The 21418-nt window shown below is 45.5% G+C and overlaps 1 protein-coding gene across 2 annotated transcripts in view; it reads left to right on the top strand.

Annotated features, from left to right (window-relative positions):
- Window positions 1-21418, top strand: part of LIPA (lipase A, lysosomal acid type) — a 129428-nt gene that overhangs the window by 94281 nt on the left and 13729 nt on the right. For both annotated transcript variants that reach the window (XM_059881711.1, NM_001103323.1), the window contains 3 exon segments: window positions 16546-16744; window positions 17860-17969; window positions 20589-20725. In XM_059881711.1, the coding sequence (XP_059737694.1) occupies window positions 16546-16744; window positions 17860-17969; window positions 20589-20725 (446 nt within the window).

Genomic DNA, 21418 nt, shown 5'->3' with positions numbered 1-21418 from the left:
GTATCCTTCCAAAATTTCTTTATTTTAAATTTATCTCTAAAAAAGCCTCTTTAGAAACAAACATAAATTACTATTTTCCCTGCTTGCCTTTTAATTCAGAATGTGGCATATAACGCACATTTTTGTTTCTTGAATTTTTTTGTTTAATGTTTTGAGTATTTTTCATACAGTACAAAGAGTACTTGATCATTCATCCCTACCAATACATAGTATTCCACTGTATAACTGTCATGATTTATTTAGCAAGTGTTCTCTTAGTGGCATTTGGACTATTTCTACTCTTCCTTTAACAAGTACTGCTGCTGTAAATAACCTTGTTTGTGTGCAAGTTTATTTATAAGATACACTTTCAGAAATAGAATTTTTGGGTCAGAGGATATGTGGATTTGTGATTTTGATGTGTGTATGTTAGTCACTCAGTCATGTCCGACTCTTTGCGACCCCATGGACTATAGCCCTCAGGGCTCCTCTGTCCATGGAATTCTCCAGGCAAGAATACTGGAGTGGGTTGCCATTCCCTTCTCCAGGGGATCTTCCCAACCCAGGGATCAAATCCAAGTCTCCTTGCCTTGACAGGCAGACTCTACCATCAGAACCACCAGGGAAGACCCAGATATTGTTAAATTACTTTCCATGTGGTCTTGTTCTGGTAACTACACTTATTGGGAATACTTGAGCTTTGGCTTAAAATATATGCATATTTTTTCTGTCTCATAACTCAAGCAAAACTGTGGTTTCCAGTGCAGATTGAAGAATTTCTAGATAGACTTCTTGAAATCACTGAACAGACATCAGAATAAGGATCTGATCCTTAGTCAATTGTCTCTCTAGATACAGATTTTTTTTCTTTTTTAACACTTTTTGTTTTTAGAAACTTTCCTTAGGCTACTAAGGTGAGATTAAGGTAAATGGATAACTGTCTTCTTCAAAATTTTATGTGAGTAGAAAATATTTATTCAAAATGAATTTAAAAGCCCTCTGTGTTAATTGAGCTTTATATCATTGTCTATTTTTCTCTTAATAAAATCTGACTTATCTATGTTTTTCTCCTATAAATTCTAGCCATAATGAGTCTTTTGATGATGTTACCTGGTGAAGACAGCCAGTGCTCTTTTTGAAATTTAATTTCTGACTCTTGAGAGTTTTATGATTTATAGATCCTGCTAAATGTATGTTACAAAATCGGAAATGAGTTACAACAAGGGCTTCTGTTTTTCTTCTGCTCAAGACATGCAAAACATTTCAGAGTGAACATATGATCTTGATTTCCTTCCTCTGTTTTACTTTTAAAGTGAACTTTGTATACAGATTTCAGAGTCAATATAAAGAAAGATATGTATTGATACTGTTTCTCTTAAAAGTGGCTAGTTGACTAATATAATTACTAATGTGAGCCATTGTTAAAAGATACAGGAAACCTCAGTGAAAACAAGCTTAAAGAATGTGCCTCCTTCCTCCAGGCTTTTCTCTCCTATAGCAATCAAAGCAAATAGTGCCAGGTGGCTTCCTGTGGTATTTATCTCAGCCACCGCAGGTGAAATTGCTGTACCCTAGGAAGCGAGCATCCTTCTTGACTTGTTCTCAGGTGATAGAAGAAGAGACGGGGGAATTCTGTCTGCCCATAAGCACTTCTGTGCTTTCACCTCTGTAGGTCTTGGGTTCTTCATTTTTAAAAATAGTCGATTGCCTGAGATGATCTCAAAGTTCCCCATTAGTCTTTATTGCTCCCTAGTTATATGGGTTAGATTTCTTCTTTTTTTTTTTGGCAGGGGTATGTGGATTGGGGCAGTGACTATCTTTGGTCTTCAGAATGGGGAACAGATCGAAGGCACTCATAGTCTGGTCATAGCATCAAGTCCCCGCCCTTTTCCTCTGCTCTGCAGAGGCCTCCCTGTAGATCAGTGATGTGTGTGTAACACCTTCTATGAGCTAAGCTCAGAGACAAGTCTGGAAGCGATCTATGAAGGTGGTCAGTTATCTAAAGGAGTTTGTGATTGTCCTCAGAGCTGCATAGGTTCTTCTCTGATGGTTTGCGTTTCCTTGGTCCACGGCCGAGCATGGCGCTGAGGTTCTGCCCTGTCCTTCACTCCCATCCTGGAGCAGTGTTGTCAGTGGTGCTAGTTTGGCTTATTTAAGCCAGATAGACAGAAAGAATACATAAAATTCTTCACACCCAGCTTGGAAGCTGGCTCATCCATGCCGCTCCGTCTCCCGACTTCCTCTTCTGTTAATAACACCCTCATTGTCCTAATGACCACGACCAGAAACTGCACAGTCACTCCTGACTCCCATCCTCCAGGAGCTGACAAGTCCTCTCTAGGCTCCCATGTTACATGGCTTCCGTTTAGCCTTTTCCTGTCTGCCAGGCCACCACCCTACCTTATGCTCTTGTGACTGCTTACCTGGCCATCTGAAATAAACTCAGAATCTGAGAGAGAGAAATAATTTCAAAACAAGAATAGGGCTGTTCATTCTGCTTATCTTTTAAGAGATTAATGCTCTTAATGCATAAGAGAATAATGCCATATATCTGTACTATTTATAAGTCATTACATGATCCTTTAAAACATAATTCATTTATCAAGAATGAAGTGAAGCTGCTCTTCCTACTCTTCTTTTTTTAAAAAATAATTTTTTTTAAATTTATTTTTGACCATCCAGGCTCTATGTTGCTGTGTGGGTTTTTCTCTAGTTGTGATGAGCAGAGGCTACTCTCTCATTGTGGTTCTCAGGCTTCTCATTGCAGTGGCTTGTGGGCTCCCCTCATTGCTCAGTTGGTAAAGAATCCACCTGCAATGCAGGAGACCCTGGAGAAGGGATAGGCTACCTACTCAAGTATTCTTGGGCTTCCCTTGTGCCTCAGCTGGTAAAGAATCTGCCTGTAATGTGGAAGACGTGGGTACGATCCCTGGGTGGGGAAGATCCCTTGGAGAAAAGAAAGGCTACCCACTCCAGTATTCTGGCCTGGAGAATTCCATGAACTTGTATAGTTCATGGTGTCACAAAGAATCAGACATGACTGAGTGACCTTCACTTTCAGTTTCACTTTTTTTCTGAGCACAGGCTCAGGGGGGCAGGCTTCAGTATTTGTGGCGAGTGGGCTCAGTAGTGGCTATGGTTTTTCCTATGGTCATGTATGGATGTGAGAGTTGGACTATGAAGAAAGCTAAGTGCCAAAGAATTGATGCTTTTGAACTGTGGTGTTCGAGAAGACTCCTGAGAGTCCCTTGGACTGCAAGGAGATCCAACCGGTCCATTCTAAAGGAGATCAGCCCTGGGTGTTCTTTGGAAGGAATGATGCTGAAGCTGAAATTTGGCCACCTCATGCGAAGAGTTGACTCATTGGAAAAGACTCTGATGCTGGGAGGGATTGGGGGCAGGAGGAGAAGGGGATGACAGAGGATGAGATGGCTGGATGGCATCACCGACTTGATGGACGTGAGTTTGAGTGAACTCCGGGAGTTGGTGATGGACGGGGAGGCCTGGCATGTTGCAATTCATGGGGTCGCAAAGAGTTGGACACGACTGAGCCACTGAACTGAACTGAACTGGGCTCAGTAGTTGGGGCTCGAGGCCTCTAGAGCAGAGGCTCAGTAGTGGTGTCACACAGGCTTAGTTGCTCTGCCTGCTGAATGTGGGATATTCCCCGATCAGAGATTAAACCTGTTGCATTGACATGCAGATTCTCTACCACTGAGCCACCAGGGAAGCCCCTGCCCTTCTTAGTGTAGTTCATTTCTTTCTCAGTTTTTGTGTTAAGGGTAACAACCTTACCCCTGGGTTCAGGGATGCTAACAACCCTTCTATAGGTGGTTGCAAAGTTGGAGTTGCTGTGAGGGGACTAGGGTTGTGCTGTGCTGTGCTTAGTCCCTCAGTTGTGTCTGACTCTTTGCACCCTCATGGACTGTGGCCTGCCAGGCTCCTCTGTCCATGGGGATTCTCCAGGCAAGAATTCTGGAGTGGGTTGCCATGTCCTCCTCCAGGGGATTTTCCCAACTCAGGGATTGAACCCAGGTCTCCAGCATTGCAAGCAAATTGTTTACTCTCTGAGCCCCCAGGGAAGCCCAAGAATACTGGAGTGGGTAGCCTGTCCCTTCTCCATCTTGCCAATGTCACCTCCATTACTTTATAGATACCACATTCCTTGTGGAACCTTAGTTAAAGCTGCGTGGTGAGCATCTTTCAATCCTGTCTCAGTGGCCCCCTCCGATTTTATGTAGAGCCTCACTTGGGGATCATCAAAAGATTTTTATCACAGGCCTTGGCTGCATGACTCCTCTACCATGTCAACTGCTTTCCTTTCTGCCAATCTCCTTGTTCTCATCCATCTCATGTAGTTCTGCAGGATTAAGTTTCTTAGAGCCCAAGTATAATTATATGATACTGCCATTCAACAATCTTCATGAATCTAATGAATAAAGATAACACCATTCCTTAATGTTGTGTCCTGGCTGATGTCTGTACTATTCACCGTCATTTTGTAGAGCAGTGGAGTTTTGAAGTTCACTTTGGGTGTGTGCAGAGAACTTCGTGAATCCCCAAGTTAGTGATTACAGTCATAGGATAGGATGTCTATGGTGTCTTCTTCTGTAGAATGGGATAGACTGTCTCTTTCATCTGGTTTATGAGGAGTGCTTGAGAACCATTGATCTTTACCCATTGTCTAAGAAACATTTCTTACTGGCACAGATTTAAATTGGCACCATAGCCAAATTGCAAATGGTATCATTTAAGTTGTATCAGTTTGTAAGTATTAAAGAGTCACTCTTTCACACTCTCAAATCCAAATAATTTATTCCCCTTTTGCTAATTTCTCTCTGGGCCTCAGCTGGTGACTCAACCCATTGGAACGGTGGTCACTGTGCCTACCATCTTCATTTCTACACATCCGTAAAAACGCTTTTTTCCCCACCCTTGCCATCCCACCCGGCTTAGTTGGCCACTCTGCCTGGTTGCTTGAGCAGGAAGGAGACCACTTCCTCTGAACTCCCAAAGGCCTTGCTGATACACCTCTTGAGGTCCTTGCCTTACTCTGTGGTGGGGTTGGCTTAGGTGTGTACTTCTCTCTATCCCGCCCCCAGTCCTTCCCGCAGCCACTTTTTGAAGGAGGAGGCTGCGTCTTTATCACCTTTCTATTCTTCACAGCAAGGAGCATGGCCGTATTGTCTGCATGGCTGGCCTCGTTCAGAGGTGTACCTGGCAGTCATCAGAACTAGGATTCTGAGGGCGATGAAGGCAGCAGATCCTCTCTCAAGTAAAATAGAATAGACACTTGTGCACACACAGGTTTTATATTCAGATGCAGAGAGTTTATGCACCCAGTGGAGAATCCCCTGATTTAGACAATCATTTACAATCTGTCTAGTCAGACCTCTACTAATTCAGTTCAGGTCAGTCGCTCAGTCATGTCCGATTCTTTGCGACCCCATGAATCGCAGCACGCCAGGCCTCCCTGTCCATCACCAACTCCCGGAGTTTACTCAGACTCACGTCCATCCAGTCGGTGATGCCATCCAGCCATCTCATCCTCTGTCGTCCCCTTCTGCTCCTGCCCCCAAATCTCCCAGCATCAGAGTCTTTTCCAATGAGTCAACTCTTCACATGAGGTGGCCAAAGTATTGGAGTTTCAGCTTTAGATCAGTCCTTCCAATGAACACCCAGGACTGATCTCCTTTAGGATGGACTGGTTGGTTCAAAAGTATCAATTCTTCGGCACTCAGCTTTCTTCACAGTCCAACTCTCACATCCATACATGACCACTGGAAAAACCATAGCCTTGACTAGATGGACCTTTGATGGCAAAGTAATGTCTCTGGTTTTGAATATGCTGTCTAGGTTGGTCACAACTTTCCTTCTAAGGAGTAAGGTGGCTTGAAATGTGTATTTAGAAAGCTCTTGGTGACCAGTAGAGCATGTGTGGGCTGTTTCTCTGTGTTACACAACCTTCTCTCTCAAGTGTTGAGCTCCCCCTCCTTTACACTAATTTTGTAAGGGAATTGAAATTCAAAAATTCATCCTTTATAGGGAAGTGGTCATATTTTCATCTCCTGAGCCTTATTTCAGAAAGTCATGGGATGCTGGCACTGGAAGGATCTCAGAGTCCTGCCTGAACCGAGGATTTGGAGAGCTTGCATTTTTAACATAACTCCCTAGTGGATTCCAAGGTAAAATCCTAGGGTTTGGGAACTCGGGTTCTAGAGCAGTGCACCCTCATTTTACTGGGCAGAACAGTTAGGTTCAATGAGGGAAAGGAATTTGCTTTACATCAAAGGCTAGTGGCCCAGCCAGTCTGATTCCAGTTCAGTATTCTTTGAGCCGGAGTGTGTGACCTTATGTGTTTAATAAGTAATGAGCAAGTTGGATCTATGGGAGTCAAAATATTTATTTTATTTGGCTACAACACAGAAATAAAGGCCTTGTCCCAAATAGGTAAAATAGCAACAATATCAGTGAGGCAGACTTCTTGCTTAACTGCGAAATAAACTGTAAACTAAAGCAGCCATCAGATAAAGTACCAACAGTGAAAATTCATATCTGAAAAGCGGTGGTTCTACTGGCTTGATGAGTGAAGTGCATTCTGGAGTGTAATTGTCTTAGTGAAGAAACAGGCTTTCTGAACTTTGCCTTGGTAAAACTCCTCAGGGGTTGCCCATTGTACTTTTTGAGTTATAATTGAAAATACACAACCTGACTTGTGAGTTAGGTTTTGCAGGAAAAGTCCATCAGCCTGTGTTTTTTTTTTTTTTTTAATTAATTTTGGTTATATGTTTTAGGATTCCATCCAATTTCTGAATTTTCTGTTCTTATATGTGATTCCTAAGGAAACCATTTCCAAAATGCAGTGCCCTGCCAAGCTAAACAGAGGCCTTGATCAACTAGGATGCAATTCCTCCCCCCGGGGTGGCATTGGGAAGATGTAGGGCCATTAGGCAGTGCCTGGACGTGTTGACTCTGGCTCTCTGAGCTCATGCCCTGGGACCTTGATGACGCACTGGGTGTGGGGCTGTGTTCAGACCCTCTGCCTAACTGAGTGCCGCGGGGCAGTGTCAGCTGCACAGCAGTTTTCTTTTGTATTTGCAGATTGGGGCCAGGAGCAGAGAGTCAGAGTGAAAGAGGAGATGCTTGGCTCAGCACCCCTTCTTCCCCTGGACTCCCTGTCTTCCTCCTGTCTAACCTCAGTGTTGTATCAGGGAGGAATTCCCCAGCCACTCACACCCAGTCAGGCCTCTGGCTACACATTCTCATAGCTCTCTGTGTGTTTCCCTCACAGCAGTTAAGACAGTTAAGACAATAAATAATAGTGTATTATGGGGGTGCGGAGAAGGCAGTGGCACCCTACTCCAGTACTCTTGCCTGGAAAGTCCCATGAGCGGAGGAGCCTGGTAGGCTGCAGTCCATGGGGTCACTAAGAGTCAGACACGACTGAGCGACTTCACTTTCACTTTTCACTTTCCTGCATTGGAGAAGGAAATGGCAACCCACTCCAGTGTTCTTGCCTGGAGAATCCCAGGGACAGGGGAGCCTGGTGGGCTGCCGTCTATGGGGTCGCACAGAGTCGGACACGACTGAAGTGACTTAGCTTAGCTTAGCTTATGTGGGTGATGATGCTTGTAATCTCTGGCTTCCCCACTAAACTGTGAGCTGTCGGAGGGCCCAGACCTTTTCTGATTACTTGATAATCTCTCTGGTCCAGGGCTTTAGTCTGCCTGTTAGTGCAGTCCTGGTCCTCCTGGGGCCTGGGTTGACCGAAGCATCTACACTTTATGATGACCACAGCGGGGTAGGATCCTCCTGAGCTCAGAGGCACGGCACCTCTGTTTAAAGGCAGGCTGTGGTAACAGAGAAGGGCATGGAAAGTGGAAGGGCAGTTTGGCATGGAGATAATGGGCACTTTAATGTCACGTGATCACATGGTTCCCAGCTCCACCATATACTAATTGTATCTGCATCCTGGGGCAAATTATTTCTTTTTTTCTATGCCTCAGAGACCCCATCTATAACGCGGGAAGAGTAACATAAATGGTCTAGCACCATCGTGGGTACATAGTAAGCTCTAATGAAGGCTGTGCCCTGGAAAGTGCACATGGTGTATCTGTGTGTGTGTGTGAATTTGTTGTTGTTGCTCTGTTGCTAAATTGTGTCTGACTCTTTGCCACCTCATGGACTGTAGCATGCCAGGCTTCCCTGTCCTCCACTATCTTCTGGAGTTTGCTCAAATTCATGTTCATTGAGTTGGTGATGCTGTCTAACCATCTCATCCTCTGTCACCCTTTTCTCCTCCTGCCTTCAGTCATTCCCACCATCAGGGTCTTTTCCAATGAGTTGGCTCTTCACTTCAGGTGGCCAAAGTATTGGAGCTCCAGCTATAGTCCTTCCAGTTAATATTCAGGGTTGATTTCATTTAGGATTGACCAGCTTGATCTCCTTGCAGTCCAAAAGAATATCAAAGTCTTCTCCAGCACCACAATTCAAAAGCATCATTTCTTCAGAGCTCAGCCTTCTTTATGTTCCAGCTGTCACATCCATATGTGACTACTGGAAAATCCGTAGCTTTGAGTATGCACTGTTTTGTTTTTCTTTCCTTTCCTTTCTTCATTCCTTCACTATTGCATTTATTTATCAAATTTCCCTGCCGTGAGCACCACATGGCAGACTCAGCATCAGGTGCCACAGATGCTGCAGTGGATGAGACGAATGGTTTCTGCCTTCTTGTTGCTTAGCAATCATCGTGACCATGGCTACTGCTGGGGAGAGAGGCGCCCTGAGGACGGGGTATTTTTCTTCCCTGCTCTGTGATCCCAGCACTGTTGTGTTCCTTCCTGCTGAGGGTCATGACCTTTCTAGCAGGGTGACTGTGAAATGTGAGTGCAGTGACTTCCCTAGTGGCTCAGACTTTAAAGAATCTGCCTGTAATGTAGGAGACCTGGGTTCAGTCTCTGGGTTGGGAAGATCCCCTGGAGGAGGGAATGGGAACCCACTCCAGTATTCTTGCCTGGAAAACCCCATGGACAGAGGAGCTTGGCAGGCTACAGTCCATGGGATTGCAGAGAGTCCTGATCTGGGATTTCCAGCTGCGTAACTCTGCACAGATAACTTAGCTACACTGTATCTCAGAGTTCTTATCTGAAAAATGAGGGTAAAAGCTAGTACCCAACTATTTCCTTAAATTCCTATTGCTGCTGTAACAAACCACCACAAACTTAGTGGCTTAAAACAGCACAGATTTTTTTATCTTACTGTTCTGCAGGTCGCAAGTCCTAAGATCAAGGTAGGGCTGCCTCCTGGAGGCACTTGGGAAAGATCCCTTTTCTTGCCTTTTCCAGCATCTGGAAGCTACCCCCCTTATTGGGGCTACTGGATAACCTAGGATGATACCCCATCTTAAGATTCTTAATCACATCTGCAAAGTTCCTTTTGCCACATGAGGTAACATGTTCACAGGTTCCAGGAATTGGGAATGGGTTTCCCCAGTGGCTCAGTGGTGAAGAATCCACCTGCCAATTCAGGAGATGTGGGTTTGATCCCTGGGTTGGGAAGATCCCCTGGAGAAGGAAATGGCAACCCACTCCAATATTTTTGCCTAGAAAATCCCATGGACAGAGGAGCCTGGCCAACTATGGTCCATGGGATCTCAAAAGAGTCAGACACAACTTAGTGACTAGACAACACAACATCTTTGATGGCCACCGTGTAGTCTGCTGCCCCAGCTCAGCAAGATGCATGGTTTCTTATCTGAGATGGTGCATGTAGCATGGTGCCTGACCCAGTCAACACTTAGTGCGCTCCTGAAAGGTTGTTGTTGAATCACGGGACTGCACCGGGATTCTTGGCCCCCGGAGGAGAAGAATTCAATCCGGGGCCAGAGACGAGGCTTGATCACTCAGAGCTTTTGTGTAATAAAGTTTTATTAAAGTATAAAGGAGATAGAGAAAGCTTCTGACATAGGCATCAGAAGGGGACAGAAAGAGTACCCCCCTGCTAGTCTTCAGCTGGATGTTATATAGTCACTAGCAGTCTGTTAATGAAAGAAAGGAATGTCTTAAAATTCAGAATGGCACCAGGCCCCTCACCCATAAGATGCATTTTGGGATAATTTTGGCGCCAAATGGTTTATCCTGGGCCATAAAATGATTAACTTGAATCTTGAAGAAGGGCAGACCACCATACAAATAGTTTCATTTACATAGATTAGGGGAACAATATCTGAGTATAACATACCTGTTTGTCAAGTAGGTTCTGGGCCAAGAGGCGGAACCGACTTGGAGACAGAGTTTGGGGTAAAGGCATAGTACATTAGCATAGCTTAAGACAAACATTTCCATAAGAAAAAGGCATTGGTTATCTCTAGGCTCAAGAATAGCTAACTTCAGGGGAAACCGGGTGTCATTATGGCAACACAGTATTTTAAGAGAAACCTCCCTTTAAATTTGTATAGAGAAGGAAAAAGTATTGCTAGTTTGTTTCCTCCTGCCGCTTAAGAGAGATAAAAATGTCTGACACTTGCAGGCTATTTCCTCCATTTGGAGACCCCTGGCCTTCCTGCCTGTTACCCTCTCATTTTCATCGACTCCAGTCCCCAGGTCCTGGTCTACAAAGACTGTGAAAAGTTTGTCCTTTCTTCCTCCTTGAGAATTCCAGACCCCTCTCTCCTTGGGGATCCCTAGATTTCCTATCAACCTGCCTAGGAAATGACTCTCTCACTCCTACTGTAACTGAGATGACGTTACCGTGGCCAAAGAATGCCCGTTCATGTTGTCTTTCTTCACAGAACTGTTCTAATAATAATTAATTACAGTAGTACATTTATTAGTATTATTATTATGAGTCACTATTATTTATCAACCACTGTGTCATCCCCCACTTTAGATAAGAACATCTATATTCCAGAGAGATTGAGTAAATCCTATAGGGCTTCATACCCAGTAAGAACCACAGTCTGTTTCATGCCAATGTCCTGATCTTTGTGATCTGCTCCTCCACCTCCTCCTTTCAGTTCTTCATTGGACCTCAGCTGAGTTCTCACAGCGGTTTCCAGGGTGGTGGAGGCACACTGCACTGGTAGAGAAGGCCAGTGCCCTGGGAGGTGGGAGGAACTTCCGTAGGCACCCAGTCATCTTTGTCTTGTGAGGCTGTGGGCTCAGCAGATTCATTTTTGAAGCCTGAGTAATCCCTTCTGGGCTCCCACCCACGTTTGGCCCTATCAGGGCCATCACGGGACTGCATCTCTTTGCTGGCTCTGTGCTGACTACGTAGGTAACCGATAAAGTCACTCACCCTCTCTGGGCTAAAGGTGCCCGGAGGCCTTTTCCTCAGCCTGCAGCCCTCGTACGGCCAGTTTGGACAAACTCACAGTAGGGCTCTTCAGGAAAGACAGCCCTTGTCCCGCTGTGTTGGTCTGTTGCTCAGACATACCAGGCTGCAGGTGCTGGCATGCGTGGATAGGCTGGTCCTTGGGAGAATCGCCTGTGTACAGAGGGGTGCACAGTAATAGTTAGCTGTTACTTCAGTTAGCTTCTCTCAGCAGGATGAAGAGAAATCTGATTAAAGTAATTCACTGGAAGATGAGAATGACAGTAGGCTTAACCCTCCTGGAGAGAAACTTCTTTTTCCAGCAAATCCTTGACTGGTGGCGGGTTGGAGGAGATGACATCGTGCCTTCCTTCCTCCGCCTGCCCCATCTCATGGGAGCCAGGTAGGAGCAGGTAGGAGAAGCTGGCAGACAGGTGGGTAGGCCTGTCACAGTGCCCTTGTCTGTTCTGCTGCCGTTTTGCATTCGCTAAATGTCAAAGGGAAGGGACAGGCAGTTCAGCACGTATTTTCCACCCCAGGCCTGGGTTTGTTAGTATTTTCTCTTTGTTGGTGGCCCACCATGTCTCCTGGAGTCACAGGCATGGGAAGCCCAGTGGGGTATATTCTCTGTGGCTTCTTCCTCGGAGGCCCCTTTCGTTCTGGGAGGAAGGGGAGCTGGCCCCACGTGCAAGGATATGCGCCCCTGAAGGAAGTCCTTCATATCGCCTCTGTGCCCAGATCAGATAAGGCACCACGCCCTGCCAGTGGTTCCCCAAACCCCTGTGATTCAGCGCTTTTACAGTGCCCTCTGGGGTCCCGTCTGGCTGAGGCCCCGGATACAATGTCAGGTCTCTGCAGATCCACGCGGCTGAGCCCTTTGTGGGGAGTCTGTCTGTCACTTGAGATTTGTCTCAACTCTTCATCTCCTGGCGGAGTGAAATTTATCTTTCCTCTGAGTTTTACTGTGTGGTAGTCTAGCCCCTTCCACACTGGGCTGGAGGGTAATCGTGTTTGTCTCCTTGACTAGAATGAAGCTCCATGAAGAAGGGAGCACTGCTTACCCACTTTCTTATCCCTGAAGCTAGCTCAGTGACTGCCACAGAGTACGTACCAGGACAGAAAATGTAATGTGTGTTTTGAATCACTTGATGTTTTGTTGTTGTTTTGTTTTTTTTTTTTTTTACTTCCAGTGTTTTGCTTATTATCCAGTGAAACTCTCAGTGAACATTCCTCAAATGATTGAAAAGGACATAGCTGAGAGGCTTGAGGTTGCTGTCAGGCGGAGCCGTTTCTCAACCATGTGCTTCTCCATGCCAGCCCCTTTCCTCCCCTGTTGGCATTTCCCAGGAGAAAGCTGTGGGGTCTGCCCTCCCCTTTGCAGTTCTTGGCCCAGATCCTCCAGATTTGAAAACACCTGACTTTGAAAGATCAGATTCACTCCTTTCTTCCTGTCTGGTTTCACCTTTGTATCTGTGGTTCATTAGGCTTTTGGATCCAGCTTGAAGGGAGGGATGGGGGAACCCTAAAAAACAAAAAGAGAATTAGAAAAAAACCTGACTTTGATCCACTCCCATCCCCTGTGACAGGTATCTTAACAAGTCTCTGAGTTTTCTCTACCACATCCTCCCCTGCTTAAAACAAGATATTCCCATTTGAATGCAGAGTTCCAAAGAATAGCAAGGAGAGATAAGAAAGGCTTCCTCAGCGATCAATGCAAAGAAATAGAGGAAAACAACAGAATGGGAAAGACTAGAGATCTCTTCAAGAAAATTAGAGATACCAAGGGAACATTTCATGCAAAGATGGGCTCGATAAAGGACAGAAATGGTATGCACCTAACAGAAGCATAAGATATTAAGAAGAGTTGGCAAGAATACACAGAATTGTACAAAAAAGATCTTCATGACCCAGATAATCACGATGGTGTGATCACTCACCTAGAGCCAGACATCCTGGAATGTGAAGTCAAGTGAGCCTTAGGAAGCATCATTATGAACAAAGCTAGTGGAGGTGATGGAATTTCAGTGGAGCTCTTTCAAATCCTGAAAGATGATGCTGTGAAAGTGCTGCATTCAATATGCCAGCACATTTGGAAAACTCAGCAGTGGCCACAGGACTGGAAAAGGTCAGTTTTCATTCCAATCCCAAAGAAAGGAAATGCCAAAGAATGCTCAAACTACCGCACAATTGCACTCATCTCACACGCGAGGAAAGTAATGCTCAAAATTCTCCAGGCCAGGCTTCAGCAATACGTGAACTGTGAACTTCCAGATGTTCAAGCTGGTTTTAGAAAAGGCAGAGAGCAAATTGCCAACATGTGCTGGATCATGGAAAAAGCAAGAGAGTTCCAGAAAAACATCTATTTCTGCTTTATTGACTATGGCAAAGCCTTTGACTGTGTGGATCACAATAAACTGTGGAAAATTCTGAAAGAGATGGGAATACCAGACAACCTGACCTGCCTCTTGAGAAACCTATATGCAGGTCAGGAAGCAACAGTTAGAACTGGACATGGAACAACAGACTGGTTCCAAATAGGAAAAGGAGTATGTCAAGGCTGTATATTGTCACCCTGCTTATTTAACTTATATGCAGAGTACATCTGAAGAAGGCAATGGCACCCCACTCCAGTACTCTTGCCTGGAAAATCCCATGGACGGAGGAGCCTGGTGGGCTGCAGTCCATGGGGTCGCTAGCAGTCGGACACGACTGAGCGACTTCACTTTCACTTTTCACTTTCCTGCATTGGAGAAGGAAATGGCAACCCACTCCAGTGTTCTTGCCTGGAGAATCCCAGGGACAGGGGAGCCTGGTGGGCTGCCGTCTATGGGGTCGCACAGAGTCGGACACGACTGAAGCGACTTAGTAGCAGCAGCAAAGTACATCGTGAGAAACGCTGGGCTGGAAGAAACACAAGCTGAAATCAAGATTGCTGGGAGATATATCAATAACCTCAGTATGCAGATGACACCATCCTTATGGCAGAAAGTTAAAAGGAACTAAAAAGCCTCCTGATGAAAGTGAAAGAGGAGAGTGAAAAAGTTGGCTTAAAGCTCAGTATTCAGAAACCAAAGATCATGGCATCTGGTCTGATCACTTCATGGAAAATAGATGGGGAAACAGTGGAAACAGTGTCAGGCTCCAAAATCACTGCAGATGGTGATTGCAGCCATGAAATTAAAAGATGCTTACTCCTTGGAAGGAAAGTTATGACCAACCTAGACAGCATATTAAAAAGCAGAGATATTACTTTGCCAATAAAGGTCCATATAATCAAGGCTATGGTTTTTCCAGTGGTCATGTATGGATGTGAGAGTTGGACTGTGAAGAAAGCTGAGTGCCGAAGAATTGATGCTTTTGAACTGTGGTGTTGGAGAAGACTCTTGAGAGTCCCTTGGACTGCAAGGAGATCCAACCAGTCAGTCCATCCTAAAGGAGACCAGTCCTGGGTGTTCATTGGAAGGACTGATGCTGAGGCTGAAAGTCCAATACTTTGGCCACCTGTTGACTCATTGGAAAAGACTCTGATGCTGGGAGGGATTGGGGGCAGGAGCAGAAGGGGACGACAGAGGATGAGATGGCTAGATGGCATCACCGACTCGATGGACATGAGTTTGGGTGAACTCCAGGAGATGGTGATGGACAGGGAGGCCTGGCGTGCTGCGATTCATGGGGTCACAAAGAGTCAGACATGACAGCGACTAAACTGAACTGAACTGCAATCCAGGTACCTGGGTTGTTTCATTTTGAAACAATTTTCTTTCTTTCTTTTTCTGTTACACACAGACTCCTTTTAACCATGGATTGCAATAGAGGTTGTTTTAGGCAAGGCCAAGTCCATGGAAATTCAAAATGTGGGGTAAATACAAGTTTTGGGAAACCCTTCCATACATTACAGAGCAAGGGGTCTGGGAACGTTGTAAGCCTCATACAGGGGTAATGGCAGCTTCGGGGTTCAGTAGAAGTATTTGCAGATGTTGTTGAAAGCCCCTTAGCTGCCATAATTGGCCCCTCGGCTCACCGTGTATGGTGGGCACATGCCTGAGTTGGCAGCCTGCACTTTTCTGGGCTTCACGGTCACCTCTTGCAAAAGCATCTGTGGTTCCTAATTGCTTGTGGGAATCCAGAACTTATTTACTGGTGGCGTTTAAAGAGTTTCCTGGTATATCTTCAAGTTGCCAACTCGACGTTTCAAAAATCCTTTGAACCTTCTGGGGGGATAGGGAGGGAAGTATAGAGAGATTTCAGAGGCATTTGAAATATTCCCTCAAGAAAAGGTAGGGAGCTGACTCCTGGTCCCCACAAACTGGCGCCTGCCTCCCCGTCCCGCTCAGTCCTAGCTGCCCCACCCTTTATGCTGCTGTCCCCTCCTCGGTTCTCCCACACCCACTGGAGCCCATCCTCTTTTCTCAAGACTCTGCCCTGCGAAGTTTGCTACTACGCAGCCTCAGGTTTTCCATTAAGGATCTGAAGAGGCACAGGTTGGAACCAGCAGCTAGGAGTTTCGCTCCCTGTGTGCTAACCTCCTGCCTTCCCTTAACCCTCCCCAGCAGACACCACGGAGCACAGACGCTCCTTCTGTTAGTGAGGACCAGCACCAGAGCTTCTTGGAACAAGGCAGTCCTGCCCCACTGGTCCCTAAGGTCTTTCCTTGGTCAGCCTGACTTCCTGGTCTTTTAATGTCCAATCATCTTTCCCATGACCTTCGTGATAGCTCAGTTGGTAAAGAATCCACCTGCAATGCAGGATGCCCCGGTTCAAATCCTGGGTGAGGAAGATCCACTGGAGAAGGAATAGGCTAACCGTTCGTGGGCTTCCCTTGTGGCTCAGCTGGTAAAGAATCTGCCTGCAATGTGGGAGACCTGGGTTCGATCCCTGGGTTGGGAAGATCCCTTGGAGAAGGAAAAGGCTACCCACTCTAGTAGTCTGGCCTGGAGAATTCTATGGACTGTATAGTCCAAGGGGTCGCAAAGAGTCGGACACAGATGAGCAACTTTCACTTTCCCTTTCCCACGGCCCAGTACCAAAACACCTTTGATGGGTGAGAAGTGTCTTCATGTGCCCAAGAAAAACAGCTCCCACGCTCTCTTCACACATTATGTACAGTACAGTTACCCCTGAATGGTAACACCACCTCGGTCTTTTGTTTCTGTTTCATTATTTGCTTTGTGATCTTTTGCGACTTATCTGGTTAGCCTGATATCATGTCAGTTTTGAAGCTTTGTGCTGCTAACTCTTCACATGATTGCCTTCCAGGTCCCAAACCAGTGGTGTTCCTGCAGCATGGCTTGCTGGCAGACTCGAGCGACTGGGTCACAAACCTGCCCAACAGCAGCCTGGGCTTCATCCTGGCAGATGCTGGTTTTGACGTGTGGATGGGGAACAGCAGGGGAAACACCTGGTCTCGGAAACACAAGACTCTTTCAGTTTCTCAGGATGAATTCTGGGCCTTCAGGTATCTTTTGAGTCGATTATGGCAGGGGTCTATTTCCTTGGTACCCTCAGTGTAAACACTGGGGAGGCTAATAGATGGGGAATTCAAGACCGTATGACAGGAAACCGATGGTTTATGGAAGGTTCTACCCTTAACCTTCTCCCTTCCTTCATAAACGTGTACTCCAAATATGAGGAATTTAATAAATAGCAGTAAGGTAAATTATAAATAAATGGTTACATTGAAGGATTAGATTCAGTAAGGAGTTTTTAGTTATTTTGGCATTCCTGGTGGTGTGGGTTCTGCTGAGTAAATTGTGTCCCATAACCTTCTCCTTTCCTTCATAAACGTGTCCTCCAAGTGTTCACTTTTCTTATTTCCAGAAGTTCTCTTCTCTCTTTAATTCCAGCTGGACCAGTTAATCACTGCATGACATTAGGCATGCATGCGGCATGCTCTGTGTCTGTAAAATGGGGATAATAAATACCTATCTTGTAAGGTCACTGGGGGCTTAACAGAGAAGATGCAAGCTGGAAAGAGACTGGCAGAGAGCCTGACACGTTGGGAGTGGTGGTAACAGCACGCGTGCACACGGGCTCAGGGCTGTGTCCCCAAACCAGGCGTTGGAGAAAGTCAGCACCAGGGACTCCTTCGGGCTTGCTTCCCATTTGTAATACCAGAACCTACCCAAGGCCGTAAAACAGAAGAATGAGAGCTTTTTACCAAAGGCCTGTCCAGGAATATATTTGTTGTTACATTATTTGTAATAGCAAAAAGTTGCAAACTCCCAAATGCGCATCAGCAGTGAATGGACAAATAAAGTGTGATGTATTGACACAGTCACCAACCGACAGCTATATGCGATGGCAGAGATGAAGTCTGCCATCATAGAAAATTTCAAAAATGGATCACACTCTGAAAAGTGAGGAAAGCAGTTATTTTCAGGAGGCATGGGTATCAAGAAGCCCAGAGAGGCTTCTGCAATCCGGTGAAGTTCAGTTTTCTGCACTCAGGGCTGGTGTACCCAGCTGTGTTCAGCTTGTAATGACTCATCAGACCCACACACTTGTTATTTGTATTCTGTTGTATTTGTGTACCATGTCTCCATGAAAGATTTCCTTTTATTTGGATTACAGTTTTGATGAGATGGCAAATTATGACCTACCAGCTTCAATTAACTTCATTCTGAATAAAACTGGCCAAGAACAACTGTATTATGTGGGTCATTCTCAAGGCACCACAATAGGTATGTATATAGTAAAAACGGAAGGTGGATAAAATGTCGTTACAGTGTTTGCCCTTAAAAGTGAAATATTAAAAAATGGTTAGTTCAGATGGAGTTTTATGTTTGTTTTTTAATGCCAAGCAGAAATAGTGAAAAGGGCAAAGAATTTTTGTAAAACCGAGTCTTCTCTGGAAATTCAGACTTAAACGTAAATAGGTAAACATGCTGTATATGGCTCCCTTGATTGAAGGAATTAATGTAAGCCACAGCCTATTACGGGGCTTCCCAGGTAGCACTAGTGGTAAAGAATCCACCTGCCAATGCAGGAGAAACAGGAGATACAAGAGATGTGGGTTCAAGTCAGGAAGATCCCCTGGAGCAGGAAATGGCAACCCGCTCCAGTATTCTTGCCTGGAAAATTCCATGACAGAGGAGCCTGGCACGCCACAGTCCAGGGGGCCACTGAGTAGGACATGACTGAGCACGCACACACACGCATATTACATATCTTCCTAGTTAAATACTATGGGGATGTGAGAGGGCAGACAGACAACAAGGAGTTGTATAAATGTAGGAGCTTTTATAAAGAAAACAAGGAAATATGCTGATTTTTAAAAGTAAAGTAGACTAAACTAATTATAAGGATGCCATAATATGCTTTATTTACAGTTTTTAAAAGTCACATGCATTTTTAATTTATGCTGATGATAAAAGTAATATGTGTTCATTGTAACAGAAACAAAATTTAGCAAAGTTTCAAGAAAAAAAAGAATTGCCCATAATTTGAGCAAACGAGTTCCCCTGAATACGGACTAGAGACCTGTGTCATAATTGGTTTAATTCCCTCTTTAAGGGTAAGTTATGACTAATATCTTTGTGTTCCTATTACACAATCTCCTTAGAATACTTCTCTAGAAGAAAACTATGATATGAAAGGTAAAAATACTTTAAAGTGTCTCCAGATATGTGGTCAAGCAGCCGTGCTCTCATTACCACCCCTCCGCTCTTAGCCAGCTTGAGAGCCTTCAAGCAAAAAGTGACATGGACATAACTGCTCTTCTTATTAATGGACTTAACCGCTTTTTCGTCTATATTCCTTCTTCCTTGACTTGTTTATTTGTGTCCTTTGCTCCACTGCTTTCAAAGTTGACATTCTGGGGCCAAGTTTAAGGCAAGAAGTGACCCAAAAGGAAGCTAAAAGATATTTTAGAGCTGCTGCTGCTAAGTCGCTTCAGTCGTGTCTGACTCTGTGCGACCCCATAGACGGCAGCCCACCAGGCTCCCCCGTCCCTGGGATTCTCCAGGCAAGAACACTGGAGTGGGGTGCCATTGCCTTCTCCATTTTAGAGCTAGAGAACCCTAAATGTGTGAGTTCCTTTTGAGTCCATCGTGATCGCTTTGAGTACCTTTGTACATCATTCTTAGCGTGAAGGGATGGGGACCAGGGGTGGAGCTATTACGAATACAGTCTTCAGTCTGGCTTACATCATAAAGGAATGGGAAACATCTCCTGGTTCTAGCAACTTGGATTTCTTCCAGTGTATATCTAGGTTGAAAATCGAAACAAGCACTTAACAAATACTTGATTTACTGATTTAACCAAACTCAGTGTGTGCACACGTAGGTGTCTGTGTGTGCATGTGTGCTCAGTCGTGTCCAAATCTTAGCAACCCCGTGGACTGTAAGCCCTCCAGGCTCCTCTGACCATGGAATTTTCCAGGCTAGAATACTGGAGTCGGTAGGTAGCCATTCCGTTCTCCAGGGGATCTTCCCAACCCAGGGATCAAACCCGTGTCTCTGGAGTCTCTTGCGTTGGCAGGCAGATTCTTTACCACTGTGCCACCTGGGAAGCTACGTAGGCTTTCAGAGGCCCTCATTTCTAGAGTTTTGCTTCCTGGCATCGCTTGCATAGATAATCAACAAGGACCTACTGTATAGCACAGGGAACCATACTCAGTATCTAGTGAAAGTGAACGTCACTCAGTCATGTCCAACTCTCAACCCCATGGACCATACAGTCCAAGGAATTCTCCAGGCCAGAATACTGGAGTGGGTAGCTAGCTGTTCCCTGGGATAGCTAGCTGTTCCCAGGGATCAAATCCAGGTGTCCCACATTGCAGGCAGATTCTTTACCAGCTGAGCCCTGGGTAGCTAGCTGATCCCTGGGTAGCTAGCTGTTCCCAGGGATCAAATCCAGGTGTCCCACATTGCAGGCAGATTCTTTACCAGCTGAGCCACCAGGGAAGCCCAAGAATACTGGAGTGGGCAGCCTATCCCTTCTCCAGCAGATCTTCCCGACCCAGGAATTGAACCGGGGTCTCCTGCATTTCAGGTGGATTCTTTACCAGCTGAGCTACCAGGGAAGCCCAGTGTGGGAGACCTGGGTTTGGTCCCTGAGTTGGGAAGATCCTCAGAGAAGGGATCGGCTATCCACTCCAGTATTCTGGCCCGGAGAATTCCATGGACTGTATGTATAGTCCATGGGGTTGCAAAGAGTCAGGCACAACAACCTGAACGCCTTCACTATTATTTGCATGGTTCTCAAGGTGCCACTAGAGGGCAGCATGCACACCCAGCCTTGCCTTTGCAGAGGGGAGTCCTGGAAGATGGAATTCTGTTCTTTTCCTTTTGTTCTCACAGGTTTTATAACGTTTTCACGGATCCCCGAGCTGGCCAAAAAGATTAAAATGTTTTTTGCCCTGGCTCCTGTGGCTTCAACCGAGTTCATGACTGGTCCTGTAGTTAAATTAGCACAAATTCCAGAACTTTTTCTCAAGGTATTTGGACCCACCCCACCCCCACTCCCTTCCTTCACAGATTTCCTTTGGTGCTGAAGAACTGGCCTTTAGTGGAAGAATGTGTCTTCCTCCCCCACCAATGGAGTAGCGGGTTTCCTTCTTTCCATGATTTTTCTTCCCTGCTTCACCCCTACTTCCAGATCCTAGGGAGTCAGGGAAGGTATCCTTAACTCTACACTGGAGCCTCCTGTTCTCATGGTTAACATATCAGTGCAGCGCCCTACCTGCCAAGAAAGAGAGCATGAGGAAGACCAGGAGAAAGGCAGCTTAAACCTCCTTGAAGTTGCCCTCTATTCCATAGGATGGGCCTGAGCGTAGAGGAATAGGCAGGAAGTGGGAGATGGGAGCGTCCACGTGCCTGACGTTGGCCACACTGATGGTGATCTAAAGATACAGTTCCTATTATATTTTATTATATGACCCCTATGCGCGGGCTGATAACGTCATCAGAGATCAATGCGTGAAGCCCCCAAGCTGTACTCAGGGAGGCAGTAATTTTTATGAGAAGTTGAGAACCAGCTGAGGCCAGATGCACTATCTATATTCTGGACATGATACATTTATACACACACATTTGAAACCCCATACAGGAATATACCCTTAATGTATACATATCTCTTGGCCATTTAAGAAGTATGTTCACAGGACATACAGACCCTTCTCTGACCTCAG

The sequence above is a fragment of the Bos taurus genome, chromosome 26, assembly GCF_002263795.3.
Source record: "Bos taurus isolate L1 Dominette 01449 registration number 42190680 breed Hereford chromosome 26, ARS-UCD2.0, whole genome shotgun sequence".
Lineage (NCBI taxonomy): Eukaryota > Metazoa > Chordata > Mammalia > Artiodactyla > Bovidae > Bos > Bos taurus.
Note: the sequence above shows the minus strand (reverse complement) of the source record. Positions and strands in the feature narration are given on the sequence as shown.